This window comes from Protopterus annectens, chromosome 12.part0, assembly GCF_019279795.1.
Source record: "Protopterus annectens isolate FY-2018-M chromosome 12.part0, PAN1.0, whole genome shotgun sequence".
NCBI lineage: Eukaryota > Metazoa > Chordata > Ceratodontiformes > Protopteridae > Protopterus > Protopterus annectens.
In genome coordinates this window covers 1,309,678,332-1,309,704,385 of record NC_056746.1, presented here as the reverse complement: position 1 = coordinate 1,309,704,385, position 26,054 = coordinate 1,309,678,332, and the positions used below count along the sequence as shown (strand labels likewise).

Below are 26,054 nucleotides of genomic sequence, written 5' to 3'. Positions count from 1 at the left end.
GCATTCTCCTACTCAGACTTCCATGCCTAAAAAACAGATGCTTAAAATGGCCGAAGACCTAATTACTCGGCCACGGTGGTGCAGCGGTTAGCGTTGCCGCCTCACAGCAAGAGGTTCTCTGGTTCGATCCTCAGCTGGGGTGCCTTCTGTGCGGAGTCTGCATGTCTTCCCTGTGGTCGCATGGGTTTTCTCCGGGTGCTCCGGTTTCCTCCCATATCCCAAAGACATGCTGTAGGTGAATTGGACACTCTAAAATTGGACCTAGGTGTGAGTGTATGCATGTGTGTGCCTTCTGTGGAAGGTTGGGCGCCGGGCTGGCAACTCAACACTGTAAAATTCCACTGCCAATCATGAGCGGACAGGTGATCCGCTGTGGCGACCCCTAACCGTGAAAAGCCGAAAGAAGAAGAGGGGTTCCCATCCCCCTCCTGATAAGAGGCCTAGGCAAGAGACAGAATATGATTCTTCTGATCAGGTTTCCATTTCCTCTGCTTCCTCTTCTGAACAGGATTATTCCATGCTTCCCTATGAGGACTCTGATGCTGAAGAATCCATTCCTTCAGCCTCTCCTCCTGAGGATTATTCTTTTGGGGAAACCCTGCATACCATGAGGGAGCATTTCCACTGGGAGAGCTAAGATTATTCTGAATTTAAGAAAAGGCTCAGAGACTTTCTGCTACTTCCTCAGCACAGACCCCTTGCTATTCCACCTGTTCTAGACATTGTAGATGATGTATTTTCATAGTCCGGCCTGTCCCCTGACTCTTTACCCCCTGTACCTGCTAAGCCAAACAGATACTACAGGGTCCCGGATTCTCATAAATTCCTATATAAAAACCCCGCTGGTGACCCAGAAACAATATCTCAGGGTCCCAAAGGGGTCAAAGCTTCCACTGCAAAAAACCCTGTCCCCTCTGATAGGGATTCTAGGGCTCTGGACAGATGGGGAAAAATGTTTACACTTCTGCTACCTTGGCTGTAAGGGCTTTAAATTGTCAGTTTCATATGCTTAAATATCAGCAATATTTAATGTCACTGCTTAAACAGAAATTGTTGACAAATACCGAATGTTCAGAGAACAAGGAAATGCAGGATTTATTGCATGCAGCTGAACAAGTAGGAAAGCATACTTTGCAATGTGGTTATGATTCACTGGAGGCCTCTTGCAGGGCCACTGTTACAGGTTCTGTTATTAGAAGGCATGCTTGGCTAAAGGAACAGAATCTGCCTGATCATGGTAAAGCAAAATTATTAGATGCCCCATTACAGCATGATACTTTGTTTGGTACTAAAGCAGGAGAGGTGTTGAAAAAAATGGAGGATAAAGCAAAATCCATGCAAACAGTTAAGGATTTCTTAGAGGTACATCCACCCAGATTTAGCAGAAACTGGCCTTCTAAAAATTGGTCCTTTCCAGTGGCAGACAGAACACAAAGAAGAAGAAACAGTCCCAATGACTTTCCTCTGCCAGATCCAAGCACTTTTCTTTTGGCAGCCCCTTAGGGGGAAAACTAGCACTTTTTTCATCAAGTTGGCAAATGGTTACCCAAGACAAGTGGGTCTTGAACATAGTGTCCCAAGGCTACAGGTTCCATTTTCACACCCTACCAAGGTCAAAAGGTATGCCAGATCTACCACACAATCAATGGGCAGAGGCACAAAAGCAAATTACAGCCCTCATGGACATGAGGGCCATTCAGCAAGTACTACAACAAGAGCAGGGGCAAGGATTTTACTCCAGACTTTTCTTATTGCCCAGAAAGGACAAAACCTGGAGACCAATACTGGACCTGTCTATACTAAATACATTTCTGGAAGTTCCAAAATTCAAGATGTTGACTCTACAGCAGCTACTGCCCATGCTGGGCAAGAAGGCTTGGCTGGTGACTTTGGACCTAAGAGAGGCATACCTGCATGTCCCAGTCAGACAATCTTGCAGAAGATACCTCAGATTCATAGCTGACTCAATGCACTACCAATTCTCTGCACTGCCCTTTGGCTTATCTACTGCGCCTAGGGTCTTCACAAAATGCCTGGCACCAGTAATTACATTTTGCAGACAAAGAGGAATTCAAATATATCCCTACTTGGACGACTGCCTTATTCAAGCAGAGAACAAAGATATTCTTCTAAAGCATCTGGCGTTTGTAAAAAGATTACTAATTGGCCTAGGGTACACAGTAAACGAAAAGAAATCAAAACTAGTGCCCTCTCAAGAGATAATATTCCTGGGTGCAAGCTTAAATACAACTGCCCAGATGGCTTATCTCACGCCAGACAAACAAAAACAACTGACTTCTTACTTCAAAAAACTGGCAACAAAGACCCACTTATCTGAAAGGAAAATCCTGCAGGCCTTGGGTTTCATGGCATCCTGCATTCTACTAATTCCGTATGCCAGACTGCATATGAGGAAACTACAGTGGTATTTAAAAAGTGTTTGGACTCAGCATTGCCACAGCCTGGAGACAGTAATTACACTCATTCCCTGCCTGCAACAGGAGTTTCGATGGTGGGCAGAGGCCTGTCACCACAACAAGGGTCTGCCATTCAGTTTACCCACAGCCAGATAGACACTGACAACGGATGCATCAGATTATGCCTGGGGGGCCCATATGACAGGAAAATGTATTCAGGGCACATGGCCTGCAAGCCAGATGCATCTTCACATCAATCAAAAAGAGATGCTAGCTGTTCAAAATGCCCTGACAGCTTTCAAGGATCTACTTTATCGAGGACAACTATTGATAAAGACAGACAATACTATGGTCATGTGGTACATAAATAAGCAGGGAGGTACACATTCCTACCCCCTCTGCAGACAAGCAATGACCTTATGGGACACAGCACTGACTTATCAAGTTCACCTGCAAACACAATTCCTGCCAGGAAAAACAAAACTCTGGCAGACGAACTAAGCAGAAACCTCATGGATCCCCACGAGTGGAAACTGGATCCACAAGTCTTCAGCATGATAACAAGAAAGTGGGGATGCCCAGACATACATCTATTTGCCTCCCCTCACAACTGCCAATTGCAGAGATTTTGCACAAGGATTTATCACAAGCAAGCATGGAGAGTGGACACCCTATCCTTCAGCTGGAAAAATCTAACAGTATATGCCTTTCCTCCACTGCCTCTCCTTCCCAGGGTACTCCTAAAGGTCAGACAAGAGAAGCCAAAAATGATACTGATTGCACCAGACTGGCCACGCCAGCACTGGTACCCAATCCTAAAGAGCTTGTCTCAAGGCCCAGCATGGATATTGCCTCAAACTTCTCACTTTCTGACCCAACAAAACAATCGGATCCTGCACAGCCAACTCAGGACCTTAAATCTGGCAGCATGGTGGATAATGTAGCCATTCAGAACACTCCTCTTTCAAAAGCTGTTATGGATGTTATCTTGGAGGCCAGGAGGCCCAGTACCAAAAAATCTTATGCAGAAAAATGGAAGAGATTCTGTGCTTGGAACCAGGAACAAGGCATTGACACGTGTGTACCAAATATCCCTCAGATTTTACAATACCTAACTGAGATGCTGAACAAAGACCTTTCTTTCTCATCAATTAAGATTCATGGCACTGCCATTTCAGCCCATTACAATACGGAACCACCTATCTTTTCTCATCCTTTAATAAGGCAGTACCTCAGAGGAGCCAAAAACATCAGGTCTCCAAGGAGAGCACCAGTTCCGGCATGGGACCTCAATTATGTCTTGGAAACACTCACACTGCCTCCTTTTGAGCCAGCCTCAACAGCGGATATAAAATTCTTATCCTGGAAAACAGCTCTGCTCCTAGCAATAACCTCTGCAAGACGAATCCCGGAGTTACAAGCACTCATGGCTGTGGAACCTTTTATCATTTTTCATCCAGACAGGGTTTCTCTGAGGACAAACCCAACATTTATGCCTAAGGTGGTGTCCAGTGTGGCCCTCAACCAAACCATTCACTTGCCTACCTTTTATCCAAACCCACAGAACAAGGGTGAGAAAATTCTGCATTCTTTGGACATACACAGGCAGTTACGCTTCTACTTGGACAGAACTAAAGCTTTCAGAAAGACTGAGCAACTTTTAGTGTCATATGCTGCAGGATCACAAGGAAAGGCTATTTCTAAATGGGTAGGCCATTGCATCCGTTTCTGCTATTTTCAACATTGCAAATCAGTGCCTAAGGGCATTAGGCCTCATTCTACCAGATCAGCAGCCACTTCAGCAGCCTTCCTCAGAGGAGTACCAACCAAAGACATCTTAGAGGCTGCAACTTGGAGTTCAGTGCACACTTTCACAAAGTACTACCACTTACCTCTTTACTCTAAATCCAGAGCAGGCTTTGCCACTGCAGTTCTGCAGGGCCTCATAGCCTCTCCTAATCCTATTTAGCCCAGCCACCTATCCTTAGCTTTGGGATTCAACCCAAGAGTAATGACTGCAATAGTGAAACACGATGAACATAGTACAGTTGTGTACCTACCATAAATGTAGATGTTTGAGTGTATTCACTGTTGCAGTCCAGGTTACCCACCCACCACCCCCTTTTCTTTGCTGGGACTTATCTGTACTTTTCTATTCTATACAACATATGTGGTGTATTTGCTTGTAGATGAAGGAAATGTTATTTTTGTGCATGTATTTTTATTGGCATATTTTTCAGCCTACCAATTTGGGGGCACCTGACATCTGGGGCAAGAAAAACTGAAGAAAATGGCGTCGGCTGCATCTTTTATACCCCTGGCACACTGACGTCAGGGAAGAGGCTACAGCATCCGACCCCGGACCTAGACTTTGGAATTCTGGCCGACTGCGGGTAGCCTGCCAGCAGGATAACCCAAGAGTAATGACTGCAACAGTGAATACACTCAAATATCTACATTTATGGTAGGTACACAACTGTACTATACACATCCTATCCGGATTGACTAAAGGCCCTATCCCTTCCCCCCCGTCTCGTATAGTTTATTGAGAAATGTCTTATGTCTGACCTACAAGGCATTCTCTGAACCAGCCCTAATGAAAATGTTCAATATTCATAAGAAAAGTTGTAAGAAGGTTACGCGTTCTGTGGACCTGAACTTTATTTGTGACTCTAACAGAACTTGCTGGCGAGACAGCTTCATATCTCCAAGGCTACCTCATCTGTGGACTAAACTTCCCATCTTTGTAAAACAAAGCCTTTTCCTAACTCTCTTCAAAAAGAATTTAGATAAATGGATGGGGAACTGTAAAGTCACTCCTGGGGTACTGCCCATGTCCCTTATGGACAGAGGCAGACTGCAATATGACTCAGGGCGCCAACACCCAAAGACCCACTGCCTCTGTACTACCCCATCCCATATCTGGGGAATTAAGATGTAATATTGTCATATCCTGGGTATTACTGGCTAGGTTTGTAAAGGCTCTTGCGCCATTACCCTATTGATCACCTGTAAGCCTGTAAACCTATAAACTGCCACCAAGAAATATGTAGTCTAAACTACCTGTCCCATCATAGTAGGTCATTCGCAACAGCTTGTATATAGCAGCTCAAGTGCACATATTTGCATAATGCAGGTACTCAAGCTCATCATTTTTTCAACTAATGTGGTGCTAATAAAAAGTGTTTGTTTCTGGGAGGCAAACCCTGTCCTGCGTACCCATGTTAGAACCTTCCCATGTCCTTTACTTTATTATTTTCACTGTGAAGTCAATACACCGTGCTGCGAACCATGGCACAATTGTTTTACAGTCAGATTATACACCTCCCCAGACATGGTGTGGAAATGCTGATGTCTGCAGTGCACATGTACTGTTTACTGCTGAGCTTATAGTTTCATAGTTTCATAGTATAGTACTAGGCAATCTGCCCTGGGGCATTTGTAAGCCTAGCCATAGTGATGTGGCTTTTGCCACCCCATGAAATGGTACAAAAATGTACAGAATAAATCTAGAATACTGTGCCTCTGTCTAGTAGTGACACAATGAAGGTCCCCTTATATAATAGAATTAGTTTACTGTGCCCCTGTCTAGCAGTGACACAGATGTGACCCCTGGGGTAAACTTACCATCTCCCATCCACTCATCAAGATTCTCTTGAAGAGAGTCAGTGAGGGGCTCTGCCTAATACGAACTGGGATCCTGTTCCAAAGCATGGGAAGCCTCTGGGTTATGAATCTATCCCTCCAGCATGTCCTATTCATACTTGTGCCGAGGTTTAAGTCTTTAGCTCTCGTGGTTCTGATGGATTTGGATTTTTTGAGGTGGAGCATGTCCATCAGATCCTGATTGGACATGGCCTTGTACGTCAGGCAGAGATCACCTCTGAGCAGGTGGTATGCTACTGAATAGAGCTGAAGTTTCTTTAGTCTGGCAGAATAAGACATATGTTGGAGACCCTTGATCCTTTTGGTGAGGTACTTTTGTGGTCTCTCCAGCTGTTGCAAATGCCGGGTGAGGTACATACTAAATGGGGCATTGCACTCAATCATGGGTCTGATGAGGGAGGAATATAGGGGTACAATGACATCCTTGGATCTGGATGTGAATCCCTTCATGATGAGGTGTGCAAGGTAGAATGTTTTTCTAACCACTTTGGCAACGTGGGTGTCAAATGAGAAGTCGCTGTCTACTTGGGTCCCTAGGTCTCTGATTACTTTTTCCGTACTCAGTGGGTTGCTGTCTATGTGATAATTTGTGGGTACTTTGTTTTTTCCAAAGGGATGACTATACATTTTTGGCATTTAGTTTAAGGCCGTGACTACGGCACCAGTTGTCCAGTTCAGTGAGGCCTTTTTGTAGGATGTGTGTGTCTGCTGGTGTATCGACTATGGCACCTAGTTTGCAGTCATCTGCGAACTTTGTCAGCCACAGCCCCCCCATGTTTGCTTTAACATCTGAGAAATAAATGCCGAACAAGAGGGGTCCCAGGACAGATCCCTGTGGGACACCACTTGTGACTGGCTTTGAGTCTGACATTGCTCCAGCGATTTTAACTTTATGGGTTCTGTCCTTTAGCCAGTTTGCAACCCATCTAGTGACATAAGGGTATACTTTTAAGCTGTTTAGCTTATCTATGATGCCTGAATGGGGTATTGTGTCGAAGGCCTTAGCCAAGTCCAGGTATGCTGTATGGACTGCTTTGCCCTCATCAATGGCTCTAGTGACTGTTTCAAAAAGTCAACCAGGTTTAAAAGGCAGGATCTGCCCTTTACAAAGCCGAACTGGGTGGGGTCAAGTGTCTGTAGGTCCCCTATGTCTCTGTTTATGAGTTCCATAATGATTCTTTCCATAGCTTTGCAGACCAGGCTAGTTAAGCTTATGGGGCGGTAGTTTCAGGGTCTGTAGAGGCACCCCTTGTGGAGTGGGACCACTGTTGCTGTACACCAGTGTTCAGGTACATATCTCAAGTAAGGCTAAGGTTAAATAGCATTTTATGTGTGGGTTTAGCTCCTCTTGGAGTTCATGTAACACGCACCCGGGATACCGTCAGGTCCCATTGATGCTGTGTTTTTGCTTTGTTTAGGGCGGTTCTCACTTGGACATCTGAGATGACAGGAGATTACATTCAGCTGGGATAAGTATTTCTTCTTTTGGGGTGAAGGAGGGAGAAATTTGCACTGAACCTGTCAGCCAGAATGTTAGCAATATCTGTGGGTTCAGTGTATTTTTTGTTGTTGTGAACCAACTCTGAGCATATCTGAGGGTTTCCGCCCAGGTTTCTAACATAGCTGAAGAAGGCTTTGTGGTTATCTTTAGTGTCCTTATCGATTTTTCTCTCAAAGTTTGCCTTGGATGTTTTTATGAGAGAACGTAGTTTCTGCTAATGTTCATCAGAGATGTCTTCCCTTCATGGGATTTCGCTCTGACGTGCAGTAGCTTCCTTCTTTTGTTATACAATTTGTTTATGGCTGAGGTCCACCAGACAGGACGCTTACATTTGGTGGAGAGGGACTTGGATTTGTTTGGGATTGCATGATCCATGCATTCTTGGAGATGTCCGTAGAAAGCATTTGTGAAGGATTCGGCATTGTGGGATGTGGTATCCACTGGCACAGTGGGCTTAAAGGATACCATCTCAGTCTTAAGAAGAGTGAAGTCTGCTTTTGAGAAGTTTTTCACTGTGGTCTTTTGTGCTGGGGTGGAGGTGGGATATGTATATCCAGGGTGATTAGTTTGTGGTCAGATCTCACTAGTGAGGGGTATACTTCGGTGTGGAGCATTTTGTCCCCATGTTTGTGATGATCAGGTCTAGTATATTATCTCCCTAGTGGGAGAGGTGACTAGTTGTTCCAGTGCATTTGAATTTATGAATTCCAGGAACCTTTGGGCTAGGGTATTAGGGCTAGAATAATGTACCCAATCTATGTTTGGGTAGTTGAAGTCTCCCAGTATGATGGTATTTTGTGATACATTCATATCCTCCAATGTCTTCAGGAAGGCTGAGTGGGGTTCTTGAGATTGGGAGAGTGGTCTGTAACATGCTACCAGTTGTATAGCAGTTTTGCCTATGGTTAGTTGCACCTGTATGGTCTCTGATGCTTCATGTGTTGCTGCTAACCTGGAGGTGTGGGTGTCCTTTATGAATATGGACACTCCCCCTCCTTTTGTGGTTCGGCCCGGGTTTTGGGGCCAAAAACATGATACGAGGTATAGCCTGGTAGCGCTGGGGTGCTCTCAGGAGCCTTGAACCAGGTTTCAGTTACTGCACAGACGTCGATGTTCTCCATGCTGAGGAGTGCATCAAGTGCCTGCATCTTGAGATTTAGACTTCTGGCGTTGAGCAGCATTACCCTTAGTTTTTTTCCATTTTTGTTTTCTAAGGAGGTGGGTTTATCTTTTGAGGCTTGCCTAAGAAAGGCACTATGGGGGTGGCAAGAGCCTTAGCCAATATCCGGAAGCCCAGTGGTGACAGGTGTAAGCCATCCCTTGCGAAGCAGCGTGGCTTGTCCAACATATCATCCCAGGCAGACAGACATTGGATCCCCCTAGAGTGACACCAGTACTTGAGCCAATTGTTAAAGCTGATCATCTTGTCTTTGTATTGTGGTATCATTCTTGGTGAGGGCAAGATGCTTCTCAGGGGCAGGGTCATACCAGCCTGGGCTACATAATCGGAGAGCTCCTCTATGTCTCTTTTCATGTAGTCCAGGGAGGTACGTCTCAGGTCATTCACACCAGTATGGACAATGACGGAGTCATATTTGTACTTGCTTTGGAGTGACCTGAGTGCGTGTGTTATGTGGCGGATCCTAGCTCCCGATAGACAGCTCACAGTCACCTTCTCCTTGTTCAGCCTGGTCAGTGGGACATCAGTGTGTCTGACTATGGAGTCACCTATTACTAGTGTATCAGGCAAGGTGTTTGGCCTTAAGGGCTGCGATTGGTCGACACACTGATTTATTGAAGTATGTGTTGCATGTGTTTTGTTTTGAGGTGGTGGATTTTTGGATGTCTGCTTTGGGAGCCTCTGTTGTTTTGGTAAGTTTTTTATTAGAGCCTCTGAGTATGTCTTTGTGTTTTTATGTGTTTGGTTTGCAGTTGTGGTAGGTCTATGTGGGACTGGGATTGTTGTGTGTGTGGTTGCCATCTCCTCCTGTCTGGTCATGCCAGCCCTGAGTTGAGAGAGTTCAGCCTCCAGTTTGGCTATATAGTTGCATCTCTCACATGTATTTGTGTTTATTGGGAGGAGGAGAGGGTTGTCTGTGTACATGAGACAATTGTAGCATTGTCTCAAGATACCCAGATTAACCAGCTGAACTGGAGACGACGCCAGTAATCTACCACTCGACATGCTAGAACAGTATAAGGGAGTGGTATACCTTTAAGGGAAGTGGTTATTCACAGGGGTGGTAAGTAGATGTAGTGCTTTACTTAGTACGAGAGTGCTTACTTAGCAGAGAAATATTGAGAACAAGTGCTAGGCTTATAATACAGTGAGTAGTCTGGTTATACTAAGAGTAGAGCTTCCTTAAGGGAAAATTTGAAGAGCACACTTGGCGGAGCCAGAAAAAGTTTAACCTTGTTTAACCGGCGCTGCGCTATGCGCACGACCGCGCAAAGCCTTGCAAACGCGGATTTTAAACAGTGAACTACAAAAGAGCTAGAAATGGTCCAAAACAACCAATTACTACAGCTTCTTGTGCTGAGGTCACTTCCCCCAAGGACAGGTAGGCTGCTCAAGGCTCCCCATTACCACTGGTGAGCAAAGAAACTTCCTTCTATCCAAGTAAGGTAATGGACAACACAGGAACTACACCACAGCCCAGAATACAGCAATGCCTGTAAACTGGTCTAAACTAGTCGAGGAAGGAGGGAAAACAAGGATTTTTTTTGTTTTTTTGGTAGAAAGACACAGAAAATGCAGAAACAGTGATAAATTAGTTACACAGGCTAGCACACTTTAGTGGGCAGCCTCCACAGTTTAATTAAACAAACAAACAAGCAAACTTTCGATCAAATTCGACTAAAATGTAACTTTAAGTGCAGATTTTAAAATAATGCAGCAATCAGTTAAAAAACAGTTCAGGCTAGTTCAAGGTAAGCTACAGAAGCTATTCCAAGTGAAAAAAAAGCTACGATACTTAAATCCAGAAGGTAGTCGCTTTTCTGAGTTCCCTGCTGCTAGGACCACTCTGTAAACCCACGTGGAGCTTGTCTGAGCAGTATATGTGTTTCTTATACAATCTGCTACTGTGAGTTGCACATGGCAGACTTTTTTTAAGCGACTTTACTTTTCATTGTATTGTATACAATACAAATTTATTCTTGTCAAGTATAACTGCAACTTTTTTCATATTAATGTTTAGAAATTCAAGTTTTGAAACATCCTTGCTATTAATGAAAAGTACCTGCTTTGATTGAATTGCATTTTAATTCTGTTTTGACTGTTAAATTCATTTATTTAATTATATTGTTTTGATCTAAGACAACTGCTGTCTTATGACAGATATAATTAGTTTCTTTCAACGTATTTCTTTAAACTCCCTGTTTCTGATCACCATCTTTACAGACTGTGAATTACAGGCCTGCTTTGATTGCACTGCATACTGATGTTATGATTAATGAATCCACTTACATTTGTTTATCTCTTTCATTTAATTGACTTATAAATGTAAATGCTCTGTTTTTATTTTTACTGGAATGTAAATGTAAAACTTCTCACTGTTTGATTTGTGTAACCATACTCAGTATGGTTATTGTGGTGTTCGTAGCAGTCTTCCAACACTGTGGCTATCAAGCAGAGGTGCTAGCAAGTGTTTTGTGCATTCCACTTTTTCAGGAAGTTGCCACCTATTTTACTGGATCAGATTACGTCTAAAAACTGATTTCTTGAGTGCTGTCCGTTCTGTGTGATGTGTTTAGGTAATGCATTCAATGTGGACATTTTATATCGTTAAATATTCTGATCTAATCTTGTGTTTAGTCTGCACGTAAAAGCTAGGTAGGCCATGCAGCTGGCCCCATATACTTACAAAATGAATGATATGGAGTGATTGGAAGGCCACAGTGAAGAGCCCACAGGCATTACAAGATTGAGCACCAGAGACACATACGTGCCATCATTATTCTGCATGCAAAGTAAAGGACACATAGAGCTTTGCATATCCATTAACTCATTGTGAATATGAGTTTAATATGTGTACAGATTGCTGTAGGTCACACCAACTGCTCGGTGACAATGTGTAGCTTTTTAATAGGTGTATAGGGCCTTCATCTCAAGAATGAGATTAAATTTTGATGTGGATAGCTCAAATTCCACTTTTTTAAACCAAGTACTTTGAAAAAGTAATTATGACATATTGAAGATAATGTATTCTCCTTGATATTATGGTATATAATTTTGACCACATTGTATTATCTTCTGGTAAACGTGCTTTTTGAAAATGAAAGTTTAATAATTTTGTCAGTTATTAAGTTTTATTTTAAACAGTGCTTTTATAAGCGAGGCATATTGGGTTTGTTTTATTTGATTATTATGGTGTGATATTTCAGTGTTCATTGTACCCTGCTGGGTCACAACTGTAAACTGTTATTCTTTGCACAGTTCATCTGGTAATCAGAAACAAATAAATATGTCATGCATCATTTTAAAATGATCACTGCTCCATTCAAAAGGTTAAATATTCTATTTGTTGTAAATCTTACAGTCTCTTAAACAGATTTTGAGTATGGTGAAGGTTTTAGGATAGGTTGGAGAATAGCAGAGCTAAAAACACCTGAAATTACAACAGGCGTTTCTGGAAAGCACAGTACTTTATAGTGGAAATGGTTATATTATAGTGTGAATCAGTTTTGAGTTTTTGTAAATCTGCTAAATGTTCGGCTTAATAGGGCTGAAGAAAAAGCTATATTGGAATGGGTTCTCACTTCTGGACATGTTGAGTTGCAGCAACCCTGGAGATCAGTACTTAAGTATCAGGGGTTCAGGGAGCTACCTGACTACTGTGTAGGTGACTTTGCCTCCTACAGAAAACACTTTTTAAACCACACCTTACATTGGAATGAATTTGTGGATGTTCTGACTGTTCAAAAGACTTACGTCGATTAGTCAAAATCCTTTGCAGCAGCAGCAGTTACCTATGTTGCAAAATAACTGAAATTGATTTAGTTACAGTGAATAAAGTTCATATAACTTCATATGTGCTAGACTGTGTCCCAGTGCTGTGCAGAACCATCGCCCCATGTGATAGTAACAGGCTTGTTTTTGTTTCTAGGGGCTGATGAATGGAGACTGTCACAGTGAAGACGGGGCATCAGAATACAGCGAAGAACTTGAACTCAGTAGCAGCAGTAATGGTGACACTCACAATGATAATGGGGCACCACACTTTTTGCAAACCTCACAGCAGAATGGGAGCCCCATCGAAAAAGGTATCATTTAACATTATTTCTTCTCAGTCCACTACACTGTGCTATATATTTGTTGCCATTGTTTACACAGATGGGTGGAAAAAAACTGAAAATAGTGCATTCCATTTCTTCAAGTTTCACTTGTAATTAGAGCAGAATGTGCTGTCAGCATTTATTGTATATAGTTGAAGTAAATGTTTTTGTTGTACATCATGGCTTAGTTAATGCACTGGGGCCCCTTGGGATTTGGAAATTAAATACCGAGACCCAATTTGGGCAGCATCAAATTAAACTGTTTACGTATCAGCTTTCTCACTTTAAGAAGCAAAAACTTTGTTAAAAATTGTTCTACACTATTTATCTGTATACTGTCAAATATTATATTTGTGGAGTGTTTCTCCCCGGGCCGCCACTGAAAATGGGCCAGTTTTAGTCCAGCGGACCATCCCAGTAAGCAAATGCCAATAAATAAATAAGGCCATTAGTTGCAGAAATTTTTTATGCCCCTCCCTGGGGAATTAGCATTATTTTGTCACAGTCCAGTGTGCTGACTCGCTGGTATCCATTGTGGGTGTTTTGCACAGATGCAAGCTGACAAAACATAAAAACAATGCTGGAACATGGCATTCATTAAAGTTACACTTTAAATTAGAACAGGGTATGCTGTATGCATTTACTGCAGATGGCTAAAAAAATAGGTACTTTTATTGTTCACCATGGCTCAGTAAATGTGTTACAGCCCCTCAGGATTGTGCACAGACCACAGGGAATGAAATACTGATGCACAAAAAGTTTGGATAACTATTTGTGCTACTTAGTAATCATAAGGTGTGAGTTAAGGAAAAAATATCATCCCCGTCCATGACTGCATTATAGAAATAATCTGAACCACAGATTGCCTTAATTTAATTTCTGAATGCTTCATACTGAAATTATTAGTTCATGTATTGGTTTTCTGAGGAATAAAGTAACCATTTTGCCTTCTTAACAGATGGAATTGTAGTTCAATATACCATAACACCTGCATACTTCTGTGGTGCATTTGCCAGTTGTAATATTGTTTTAGTTCAGGCAGTGTGTGTGTTATTTATGCTCTTAAACATAAATGGGCATTTGGTAGTAAGTACATACTATATGGCATGATCTTAAACATTATTGTTTTTATAATTATCTAACAAGTGAAAATTATTAAGCATGGGATGGTCTCCTTTTCATTTTGCAAGAGACAGCAAGATTTTTGTAAAGTCCAAAACTGTTCTGCCTCCCCTGGCTGTGCATAGCAAGTGTAATCTCCTAATCTGTAACAAGATGAATTGAGAAGTTTACTCACCACCACAGATAGTGTTAGCAGACAGTGACTCAATTGATCTGTAACAAGATGAATTGAGAAGTTTACTCACCACCACAGATAGTGTTAGCAGACAGTGACTCAATCGAAATGACACCTGTGGAGACTGTTAAATAGTTTAATTTCCAAACTGTGCAGATCTTAATACAAGAAATCATTCCAAATAGGTCTAATAATGATGCATTTACACACTCCAGCAATAGACATGTGGCTGCAATGAAATCTAACACACAAATGAAGACAATGGGAGAGAAGGGTGGAGTTAACAGAGCTAGGCTACAGGAAAACAGCTAGGACAAAATATAAAAAAGGCAATTTCTTAGCGGAACAACAATACACAAGCATGTGTAACTTTACACTCCCTGCCTGAAATCTTTAGATTTCACCAAACAACAATAACAAACATTAAGTCCATGATATATTTGGAACCTCTTTATACTCTGGAACTTGAAAAACGAGAAATGGGAGAACAAGAGGATAAATGCAAACATCATAATGAATTCTTGCTGTTGCTGACACCTCGGCAAGCAGGAACGGGAACAGATCAAAGTTCAGGTAGCAGAATCTGAAGATGCATTTTCTTGCTTGGAAAGAAGTAACGTCATGTTGAACACTTCGGATAATTGTTTGCTGTGTCCAGAGACTTCATTGACGGAAGGATGTTCTTTAGATCTGTGCTACCCATCACAGGCTTTAGGATTGTTGTTTTTGTTTACAAATAGGAGAGCAACATGAATAAGTCATGCAATGGCACATACAACGGATGACCACCTGGAGAAACGTTTAAAATGATGAGAACTCAGCCCCACTCTAGATTTCACACAAGTGGTAAGTGTAATGGTGGTAGGTCTGATTTCTTTGTTGGAATCAGGTTTACCAGTTCAAAGTTGGAATCAACATGGTTTGTAACAATCTCTTGGCGAAGAAATCCTGGGGGAGATGTCCAAGAAATGTTCTGAAAGAGATGCTGATGCAGAACGGGTCCCATGATCAGCAGGGTTGATGTCGGTAGGAGCATAATGCCATTGGTTGGGAGCAGAAAACTTCCTAATGCATTCCACCCTATTACTGACATACGCATAGAACTGTCTTGTTTGGTTGTGTATGTATCCAAGGACTATTTTACTGTCTGTGTAGAAGTCAAAGGAATGAATTTTCATGTCCATTTCAAGATTTATAAGCTTAGCAATTTCAAAGGCTAACACCGCTGCACAAAGTTCGAGTCTTGGCACAGTATGAGCAGGTTTTGGAGTGAGTTTTGCCTTACCAAGGACAAATCCAACAGTTACTTTTCCATCTAATCCAATAACTCTGAGATAGGCCACAGCAGCTATAGCTTCAATGGAAGCATCAGAGAAGATGTGAATCTCTCTTTTGATAGCATTGAATACTTCCTGTAGGAGTGTAGCAGCATGGTGTTTGAAATTTCTCTAAGGCATTCCGGGAATCTTTCCATGTTTCCCATCTTTGTTGTTTTTCTCTGGGGAGAGGAGTATTCCAATCCACATGTTTAGAAGTGAGCTGTCTTAATAGTATCTTGTCCTGAATGGTAAAGGGTGCTGTGAAGCCTAGTGGATCATAGATGCTGTTTACTACAGACAAAACTCCACATTTGGTGAAAGGCTTGTCACAAGCTGACATTTGAAATATGAATGAGTCTTGCTTAACATTCCAAAGCAGCCTAAGGCTGCATTGCATGAGGGTAATGTTAGACCCTAGTTCAAAGTTCTTTAGACTGTCAGCATGATCCTCAGAATGAAAGGCTCCATTTACCTTGATGCTGTTGGAGACTATCTTGTGAAGTCTGAGATTAGATACAACCAGCATAGCTTGAGTTCTGGCAAGAAGATCGATCACTTCTTCCTCTGTGGAAAAGGATTTAAGCCCATCATCAACATAAAAGTTTCTTTCAACAAACTGACATGCATCAGGCCCAAATTCCCTTTCATCTTCTTGGGCAGTTCTTCTCAGCCCATATATTGCGACTGCAGGAGATGGGCTGTTACCGAGCACATGTACCTTCATCCGATAGTCTATGACCTTGTTGTTGACATCATTATTGCAGTACCACCGAAATCTAAGGTAGTTTCTGTTGTCTTCATGAACAATGAAACAATTTAACATTTGTTGGATGTCAGCCATTACCGCAATCAATTCTTGTCTGAAACGGATCAAGACCCCAATTAGGTTATTGTTCAGAAGGGTCTATATTATAAAACTGAAAACCCGTTTGAGCGAATATCACAACAGCGACAGGTATAGCCCGAACCGCAAATACGCCGAACCCCCTAAACCACGAAATTTAAAATCTTGAATCGTCATAGTCGGCCATCCCCACCGCTCGTTACATATTACCTACCCAAACATAATAAATAAACCACATACACTAACCAAACCCTACTACACTAAACCTTACATACATTACTATCTATGCACTTACCTTAACCCGCACCCTAACCCTAAGGTCCGGAACTATCACACACTTACCCTACGGAGATATACCCAAACAAAACAAATAATCCACACACATACACTTAACAAAACCCTACTGCTAACACTACACTAAACCTTACATACATTACCTATCTGTGCACTTACCTTAACCCGCACCCAAAACCTAAGGTCCGTAACTATCGACTTACCTTATGGAGCTATACCGCAGATGGGCCACCCATGACATTTCGAATTTCGCGGTTTTGGACATTCACCGGTTCCGTAGTTCACGCAATATGTGTTGCTCTTTTCCAATTTGCTCAAACAGATCTTCGGGCTTCTAATATAGACCCGTTCAGATTAGGCCCAGAGAGGAGAAGGTTATTAAGAGAAACACTTTCATGGCGAGCAGTTGAGTCAAAGACCACTCTGATTTGGTCTGGCTTGCTAGGGTGATACACACCAAAACATGGAATGTACCAACATTATTCCCCTTCCTTTAGGGGAGGTGCAGGTTCAGCATGATCTGTATCAAACACCTTCTGCATAAAGTCGACAAAGTGCTTTTTCATTGCAGATTTCCTGTTTAGGGTGCATTCCAGTGAAATAAACCGTGACTCTGCAAGCTGCTTATTGTTTGGCAATTTCATTCTTTGGGTATGGAATGGTAAGGGTGCCACCCAGCTGTTGGAGTTGTCCTGATAGAATTCTTCACTCATAATTTTCAAGAATTCCTTATCTTCCCTTGTGGCCACCAACTGATCGTCTTTACTAGTGGTAAACATCATAATGTCAAGGTTATCATCCTAGGAGTCTAAGCCATAGTTGTAGCCTTGGATGACTTGCTGTGGCTTACCATTACTGCATAACCTTTCTTTTATACAGTAGTGATAAGGACAGGGTTCAAAACAAGTATTGCGTCCATTTGGAAGAACATGCGTCTTGAAGGAAGTAACCCTGTTAGGTCTCCTGACCTTATCTAAACAGACATTACCTATGACAACCCAACCTAGGTCCAAGCATTGGGCATATAGAGCATTGTTTGGGCCATTGATATATTCACGAACCTTGTGCACCTTCAGTATGTCTCTACCAAGCAGTATCAGGATTTCACCGTCTTTATCAAGGAGTGGTATTTGGCCAGATATGACCTTCAAGTGAGGGTGACAAAAGCAGCTTCTGAGATAGGGATCTCTTGCGTGTTGGATGTAATCTGGTTGCACTCGATGAGAGTGGGCAGTGGAATTTCTAGGTTGCCATTGAGAGGAGCTACTGTAAGACCATGGAGATTTCTGTAATGCCAGCACAAGTGCCCAGAGTGTAACCCTGCTATGTTGAATAGGTCAAAGAACTCTGATCTTGCAAGAGATCATTTACTTTGCTCATCGAGAATAGTATACAGTGTTACAGCTCTTTCAGGATGACCCTTGGGGTATACACGGACCAAGCATATTTTTGCACAAGATTTGTCACTCAGTCCTTCTCCACAGACTTCAGTACATGTTGTGGCAACTGGAGAAGGAGCCACTGTTTGTTCTACATTCTTATTGCCTTGCTTTACCTTGGGAGGGTTAACTATGGATGGGGTAGAAGTATATTGAAATGGATGAAATGCTTGTACATGATCATCACTGTCACATTTTATGCAGTTGATAATGGCTGTACGGTCCTTAGCAACATGCGCAATGGAAGCACATCATTTAAAACATACCCCAAATTTCCTTACTTGCATTCTTGCAGGGCCTTTTTTCTAAAGCCAATAGATTTTCTGAGTGGGTGTGGTTTGTTATGTATGGGGCACTGGTGATTCGGGTTTTCGATTTTCTTGCTTTGATCAACCTTGTTGAGAACTGCAGAAGATGTAGGTAAGACATCAGTCCATTTAACTGAGACCGGACCTCTGTGGTCTCTGTATGAGCTGTGCAAATTTATAGGCTTAGGAAAGGGTGGACCTGGAGCGTGGGACTCTCGAAAGGAGAAGCTTGGGTCATTCTTTGTCTCTGCAATTTTCCTGATAAATTCACAGAAAAAGGAAAATGGGGGAAAGGAGACTGTTTGCTTCCTTGTACTTAGATCCAACTGTTGTCCATTTTCCTTGGATATCATGTGGGAGATTTGAAACTATCAGGTTAACCCCATGAGCAGTGTCCAGATAATTAAGGCCTGGAAGGTGTGTGTCTTCTTTGGCTAGCTGAAGTTTGGAAAGAAGGTCGCTAAGCTCTTGAAACTTTAGATTGTCCTTGCCAGATATCTTTGGGAAACTTTGCAGCCTCTTGAATAAAGCATCCTCATTGACTTCAGGGCTGCCAAAGCTACATTTCAGTCTGTCCCAAGCAGCATTAAGACCCACAGCCAGGTTAGCGATATGAACAGCCTTGAGACACTTAATACGTTTAGAGGAGCTGGGACCAAGCCACCTGATGAGCAAATCTAGTTCTTCGGTAGCTGTAATGTCCAGATCACCAACTGCAGACTTAAAGGTGGATTTCCAGCCTCTGTAGTTTTCAGGTCTGTCATCAAACTGTGTGAGGCCAGTTTTGATAAGATCTTTGCGAAGTATATACTTTACAACCTGTGACACTTTTGTGTCTTCAGACTTTAAGTGAGGAGCTGTTGGTTGAACAGTGTTGGTCACATTAACAGTGGAACCATTGCTCAATGACATTGGGAGGTACGGTGGTGCAAGGGCATCAAGCTGAGGAACTGGCCGAGAATTCATGGGAGCAGGAGCTTGCAATGGTGCAGAGGCTCAGTTGACAGGAGGTTGGTAAGTTAGCTTGAGCAGGGATAGGTGTGTCGTACTGACCTTGGCTGAGAGATACTGCAGTAGTAGTCACTGGGAGTAATAGTTCTGAGGAAGTGTCTCTGGCTTCGGTAGCATCAGATAAAATGGAATACTTGTTGCTTTAGTTGAACATATAGTCTGTAGTGCATTTAAGATAACTCTTTGTGTCCACTGGACCTGTGCTGTCTCTGTCACTCCCACTAGCAGCCTGCTGTAGAACTCTTAACCTTACCATAGCTGTGACATGTTCAGACTGTTTTTCTAAGGGTTCTATTTCAGCCCTTTTGCGGATAGCTCCGGCTTGCCTTTCTGATTCTCTGTGTCCAGCTTCTGCCTCTCTTTCTGCTTTGCTGTGTGCAGCTTTTGCCTCCAACTGAGCCTTCCTTTCTTTGAAGGCTGCCGGAATCTTAGCAGCGTCTGCATCAGCATGGGCTTTGATAAGTTGCTTGCTGAGCATGGAAGGTCTAGACTGTAAAGACCTACTAGATCTGGTGGAGTGTCTGGTAGATTCAGAGTGATGGGATCTGGATTCAGGGAATTGTGTAATTCTGACTTCAGCCTTAGTCCTTGTTTGTAATGCCAAACTGTCACTGTCAAGATTAAGAGGTTCTTCCTCTTCCGTTCTTCTTGTGCTTCGTCAGTGTTATATCTCTGTAATAAATTGACATATTTTATGCATGGTCTCTGATAGCTTTGATAGGTAACAATAAATTGCTTGTGTCTACCCTCTAATTGCAGTACATCATAAGCAGGTTGAGAGAGGGCAGACATACAGTTGTGTTAGTCCATGAGTAAGCAAGATTGGATAACAATTCTTCCCTGTCAGTGTCATAATTCTGTTTTGCCTACCATGTAAGCTTAGAGATGCATTTTGCTCTTACATTTGGGTCAAGGTTTGATCTTGGTCTGCAAGAAATTCTGCATCTTGCTGTTTATCAGCCTCTGCTGAAAGTGTAATACTTTGCTGAGACATTGTGCTGGTAATAAAACAGTTAATGCTAAAGTCTTCTCTGAGATAGGGAAAATATCAAACATGTATAAATTCTGAGCTAGATGGGTTTGCAGGGCATTTGTTTGCAAGATGCTAGCCTGTGTAGAAAATGTCACTTTCAGTTTCACAATGCTGCAGTCATGGCTAAGGGAAGAATAAAACAGTTTATCTAAAGATATATGCAGTGCCCACAACAAATATGTGCGTGTGTGTGTGTGTGTGTGTGTGTGTGTGTGTGTGTGTATATATATATCTATATATATCTATATATATATATATATATATATATATATATATATATATAGATATAGATATAGATATATATATATATATATATATATATATATATATATATATATATATATATATATACATATACACACACACAATCCTTGCAAATAGTCACTGTTGAATTGCTGACTCACCAAGGAATTATGCTGTGCAGAGAGAATCTTGCTGGCATGTACAGGCCCAAGTGAGCAAACAAATCCTTAGAACACAGGCCTACTCTCTAAACTTAAAAGGCATTAGAAAATCTTTCAATAGCTGCCCTGTGCTCTGAGACTGTTCTGAAAACCTCAATAAACTGCCAAACATATCCACACTTTGTAACGTATTGATTAAGGAAGCTCTTACGCAACAAAGAACTGTATAGGTACAGGATGCAAACTTATTCTCAAATTGCACTTTCAAAACCCATCTATAGCACCCCACTGAATATTCCAAAGTGTTCAATGCATTATGTGACTGTTCTGCCTCCCTTGGATGTGCATAGCAAGTGCAATCTTCTAATCTGTAGCAAGATGAACTGAGAATTTTACTTACACCACAGATAGTGTTAGCAGACAGTGACTTAATCGAAATGACACCAGTTTGTGTCTTTTGGCATTTCCCAGTTAGGGGTCGCCACAGCGGAACTCCGGTCCGCTAATGATTGGTAGTTGATTTTTATGTGCCAAGTTACCAGCTCTGACGCACAACCTTCAACGAAGGTACGCCCATTCACGCATGTCTCCACGCAGAAGACACTCTAGCTGAAGATCGAACCGGACAGCGTCTTACTGTGAGGCGACAATGCTACTGCAGCACCACCACCGCGGGTTCGAAATGACACCAGTGGAGACCATTAAATAGTTTAATTTTCAAACTGTGCAGATCTTAATACAAGAAATAATTCCAAATAGGTCAAATAATGAAGCTTTGACACACTCCAGCAATAGACATATGGCTCCAATGGAGTGTTAACACACAACTGAAGAAAAAAGGGGAGAAGGGTGGAGTTAAATAACAGAGCTAGGCTACAGGAAAATAGCTAGGACAAAATACAAAAAATGCAATTTCTTAGCTGAACAACTACACAAGCATGTGTAACATGACATAAACATAGCTTGTGTGTTGGCACAGTGATGGCACATTGTCTAATCAAGTAGACTTTGTAACTCCAGCAATAAACATTGCAAGGAGTTTCCCCCAAAACTTCAGCTTGTTCTTTACTTTGTTTGTGTCTTTCGGCTTTTCCAGGTTAGGGGTCGCCACAGCGGAACTCTGGTCCGCTAATGATTGGCAGTAGATTTTTACGTGCAGAGTTGCCGGCTCTGACACACAACCTTCAACAAAGGTACGCCCATTCACTCATGTCTTCACACAGAAGATGCTCTAGCTGAGAATCGAACAGAACAACGTCTTACTATGAGGCGACAGCGCTACTGCAGCACCAACACCGCAGATTCAAGAACAAGCGTTAGGCTTCCACAATGGAAGAAATGCTTGCTCATGACAACTGCAGTGTATTCCTTGCAGTTCACATTTCTCATGTTCAGGAAAGGATACATGATTTCACAATTGACAGTAAGGTCTGTGTACGACAGCTACATTGTGTTGTTTTTATCTCTGGAGACTTCTAAAGTTCAGGAATGGATGCCGGGAGTAGAGCCTGTGGCACTGATATGCTGGTGCTGCAGCAATGTCTTCAGTGATCCAGGGGTGCCTTTTCAATGCCTTGGATCAGTATACACAACATTAGTACAAAGGTAAAGGCATGGCTGCTTGGAGGAGAGATTGGAGTGCAAAACGATTCTAAAACTGAGTCTTCAGTGTTGTAATAGTCTGGATTCTTGAGTTATATGAGTCCAAATACTTAACTAAGTGGAATGCTACACCATAGGGATCAGGGAGAGTGTTTCCCTGATAATTTGATCCTTTTTCTGCAGAGAAGCTAAGGTGATTGACGCTAAGCACATGTCAAGAGAGGGCTTTGGATTAATGAGATGAATCATGTCATGTTTCGGAACAAGTATAAGGATGTATATATATAACACACACACACACACACACATACACATACACACACACACACACACACACACACACACACACACACACACACACACACACATATATATATATATCCCAGGCTACTAGGCAGAAATAAGAATGAATATATGTAAAAGGGTGATTTTAACTTTGTAATTTGTTATTTTTTAATGCTGTTATTATGCCATTTATGTCATATGATCAAATAAATCATGTAGTGTTATTATTTATAAGGGCAGAATAAAGAATAAGACTGTTAACATAAACCCATAATGTCTTGCAGTAATATAGAAAAGAGTTTCAAAAATCTACTTTAGATGCTTGTATATTTAAAAATACAAAAAAAAAATCAACTATGACGGTTGTAGTAATTTCTGTTTAGAGTAATAGCAACAATTTCTACAGCTGATGGTACTGGTATTATTGCCGCTGTATTGATCAGTTCAGCCATATCCCTAAAGCACTTTCTGTTTGGCTGTGTATGTAAAAATGCACAGTAACGTAAATAGTATTATCGTAAATTAGTGGTGGAAGGTGGTGTTGCAAACACATGTAACACTGTACAATAGCATTTACAGGAAGTCTTTGTATTAAAATTAAAACCTTATTATTTTTTTCAAAGATTGGTAGTAATTAGGAGAGTCAGCAAATTCAGAAATAACGAGCGTAATAATCATTCTATAAATACTAAATTCGACTGTTTACTGATACGTTGGGTGACAAAAACAAGACTTCATGCAACTTTCCAACATCTCTCAAATCAGCATGCTGCATAACTAGCATAACTGAGGCACGTTCCAGTCAGTAGCCTAAAAACAAATGACTGAATAAAACTTCTTATGCTAGAACATATCAGGAAAAAAATAACTGTTTTGGATATGTTCCTAGCATTGAGCTGCTATTAAAGCTTCATTTTTCTCACTCAACAAAAAGCCTGGCAAAATGAACACTGGGTGCATTTATGTTCAGTGAGTAGAACCCAAGAAATAACTTGTAAGCCATTGAAGAAGTTGTAAGGTAACTGTATGTGGGTATTGGCTAATATGATATCATTGTCTAATAATTCTTCCTTTCCATTGAGTGCCACATTTTCCAGGATACATGTAGCTGTAGTTGTACAGATTTTTCCTTTAACTGTCTTGGTAACTACTTTACTGATTTCTGTAACTTAGCAAAGTCAATGTCTTGTGAAATCATGTTGGTAAATTAATTATATGATCATTTATAACTTTAAGCTAAGACTCCACTTCACTGTTACTCTGAATGAGTAGCTTCTGTTGATGCCATTTCCTGGTCACCTTCAGTCTCAGGACTTAAGTGACTTTGCTGGGTGCAGCAGTTCTGCACTTTACTCAGTCGTATCATAGCTGGCAGTATATCGTAGATGGCTGAGGCAGTGACGTAGAGGTGATTTACTTAACGTCATTCTGGGCGTCTTATTCACAAATGCCACCTGCATATAGTATAGCCGATAAAATAACATAAGCAGATTCAAGCTGTCAGAAGATCATCCCTGACAACAGACAATTATGTCTGAGTTTCATAAATCAAAGATAACCTGCAGTACGTGCTTGCATACTTGTATGAGTGTATAGATGTGTATAATTTAGACATGCCCTTACAGTATTCATGAGCACTGCAGATATTTTAACAAATTTGAAAGCATATTTGTAGATCTTAAAATTCTATGTGAAGAAATCCATATTTCGAAGAAAACAGGTCACACTTTAATGCTCCATTCAAGTATACACACACAAGCACGCACGCACACATACACACACACACACATATATATTTTATATATATATATATATATATATATATATATATATATATATATATGTGTGTGTGTGTGTGTGTGTGTGTGTATGTATGTATATATATATATATATATATATATATATGTGTGTGTATGTATATATATATATATATATATATATATATATATATATATATATATATATATAGTTCCCCTTTATAATCTCGAAATACTGAAACCTCGAATTTCAGCATCCCAAGACCATAAAGGTGAATTTTTAAAATAGCGAAAGTGTATAATCGTGAATTCAAATATCTCGAAATTGTGATTATGGCTTTGCGCTTCGTTACGTCCGGTGTTTTCTGTGGATGGTGTACGGTGTTGTGTGTGGATTTAGGTGCGATTTAAGGTAAGTGAGTGTTTTGTAAGGGTTTTGGGTGGAGCTTGAATGTATGTGAGTGTGTTTGAAAGTTGTACGTGTGGGTTAGGGTAGACAGGTGAAATTATGAGTGTGTAATTGTTGGATGTGTTGGTGTTTGTATATGTTTGATGTGTGTGTCTGTGTGCAAGGGACTACGGAATGTCTGGGTGTGAGTTGGCTGTCTTTTCCTGTTTGTGATCTCGGTGTTAGTATATATAAGTAGGGGGTGTGAGGTGCAGGGGGGTTTGGCCCCCTACAGATATGTAGTGTAGGTGTGTTGATTTGTGTTGTTGTGTTTGTGTATGCAGTGTAGGTAGGATAGTGTATGTGTTGTATGGTGTGTATATGTTTATGATTTTGTATTTCGCAGTTTTGGGGTTTCGGGATTTTGAATGTTTGCCTTTATGGTTTTCTTTCCTTTATGGTTTTCAGATACTGAAATTGAGATTTTAGTATTTTGAGCTTATAAAGGGGAACTATATATATATATATATATATATATATATATATATATATATATATATATATATTCATATGTACACACACGCATATGTGACATGTCGACCAATCATTTTATAGATGCACACACACACACACACACACACACACACACACATATAGTTTTTTGTATGAAAATCTTTTTTTTTTTTTTTTTTTAATCAAACAAAAAACCTCTTTATTAAATTATCATTTATGACATAGGCAATCATACATTAATATAAATGAAAACAAACCATATTGACATAATTTTAGTTGCAAACATTACACATCGCTTGTAGTCTATCCAGTCACTACGTAGCTCATTCAAATCCTGCCTTCTTTTAAGCCTCATTCCTTGCCTGCATGTATTGAACATAGTTTCTATTCTGTCTTTGTTGTTTGCTCCAACTATTTTCTAAATATCACATTTCAAGTTGTTTTTTTTTTTGTTACTATACTCACTACTTTTAGTACAGTTGCTTTAGACTTTGATTTCCATTTTCTAGTAATTGCTTTTTTGCCAGCCACCATAATTAGACTTAGCAAAACCTTATTATGTCTAGGCAATTATGATTCTGTATCATAGCTCAAAAAATTATTTCCTTAATCATACCAATTTGCTTGCCCAGGACTTCTGATTGAGTAGTCTGCAGAGAATTTTTAAAGTCTGCCAACTCATTATTGTCCTAGAAAATA

The 26,054-nt window shown here is 41.0% G+C and overlaps 1 protein-coding gene across 1 annotated transcript in view; it reads left to right on the top strand.

Moving 5' to 3' along the window:
- Positions 1-26,054, top strand: part of LOC122817164 (DNA (cytosine-5)-methyltransferase 3B-like) — a 1,566,941-nt gene that overhangs the window by 878,296 nt on the left and 662,591 nt on the right. The window contains exon 3 of the mRNA XM_044090371.1: positions 12,693-12,849. Coding sequence (XP_043946306.1) covers positions 12,693-12,849 — 157 coding nt within the window. The remainder of the gene's footprint in view (positions 1-12,692; positions 12,850-26,054) is intronic.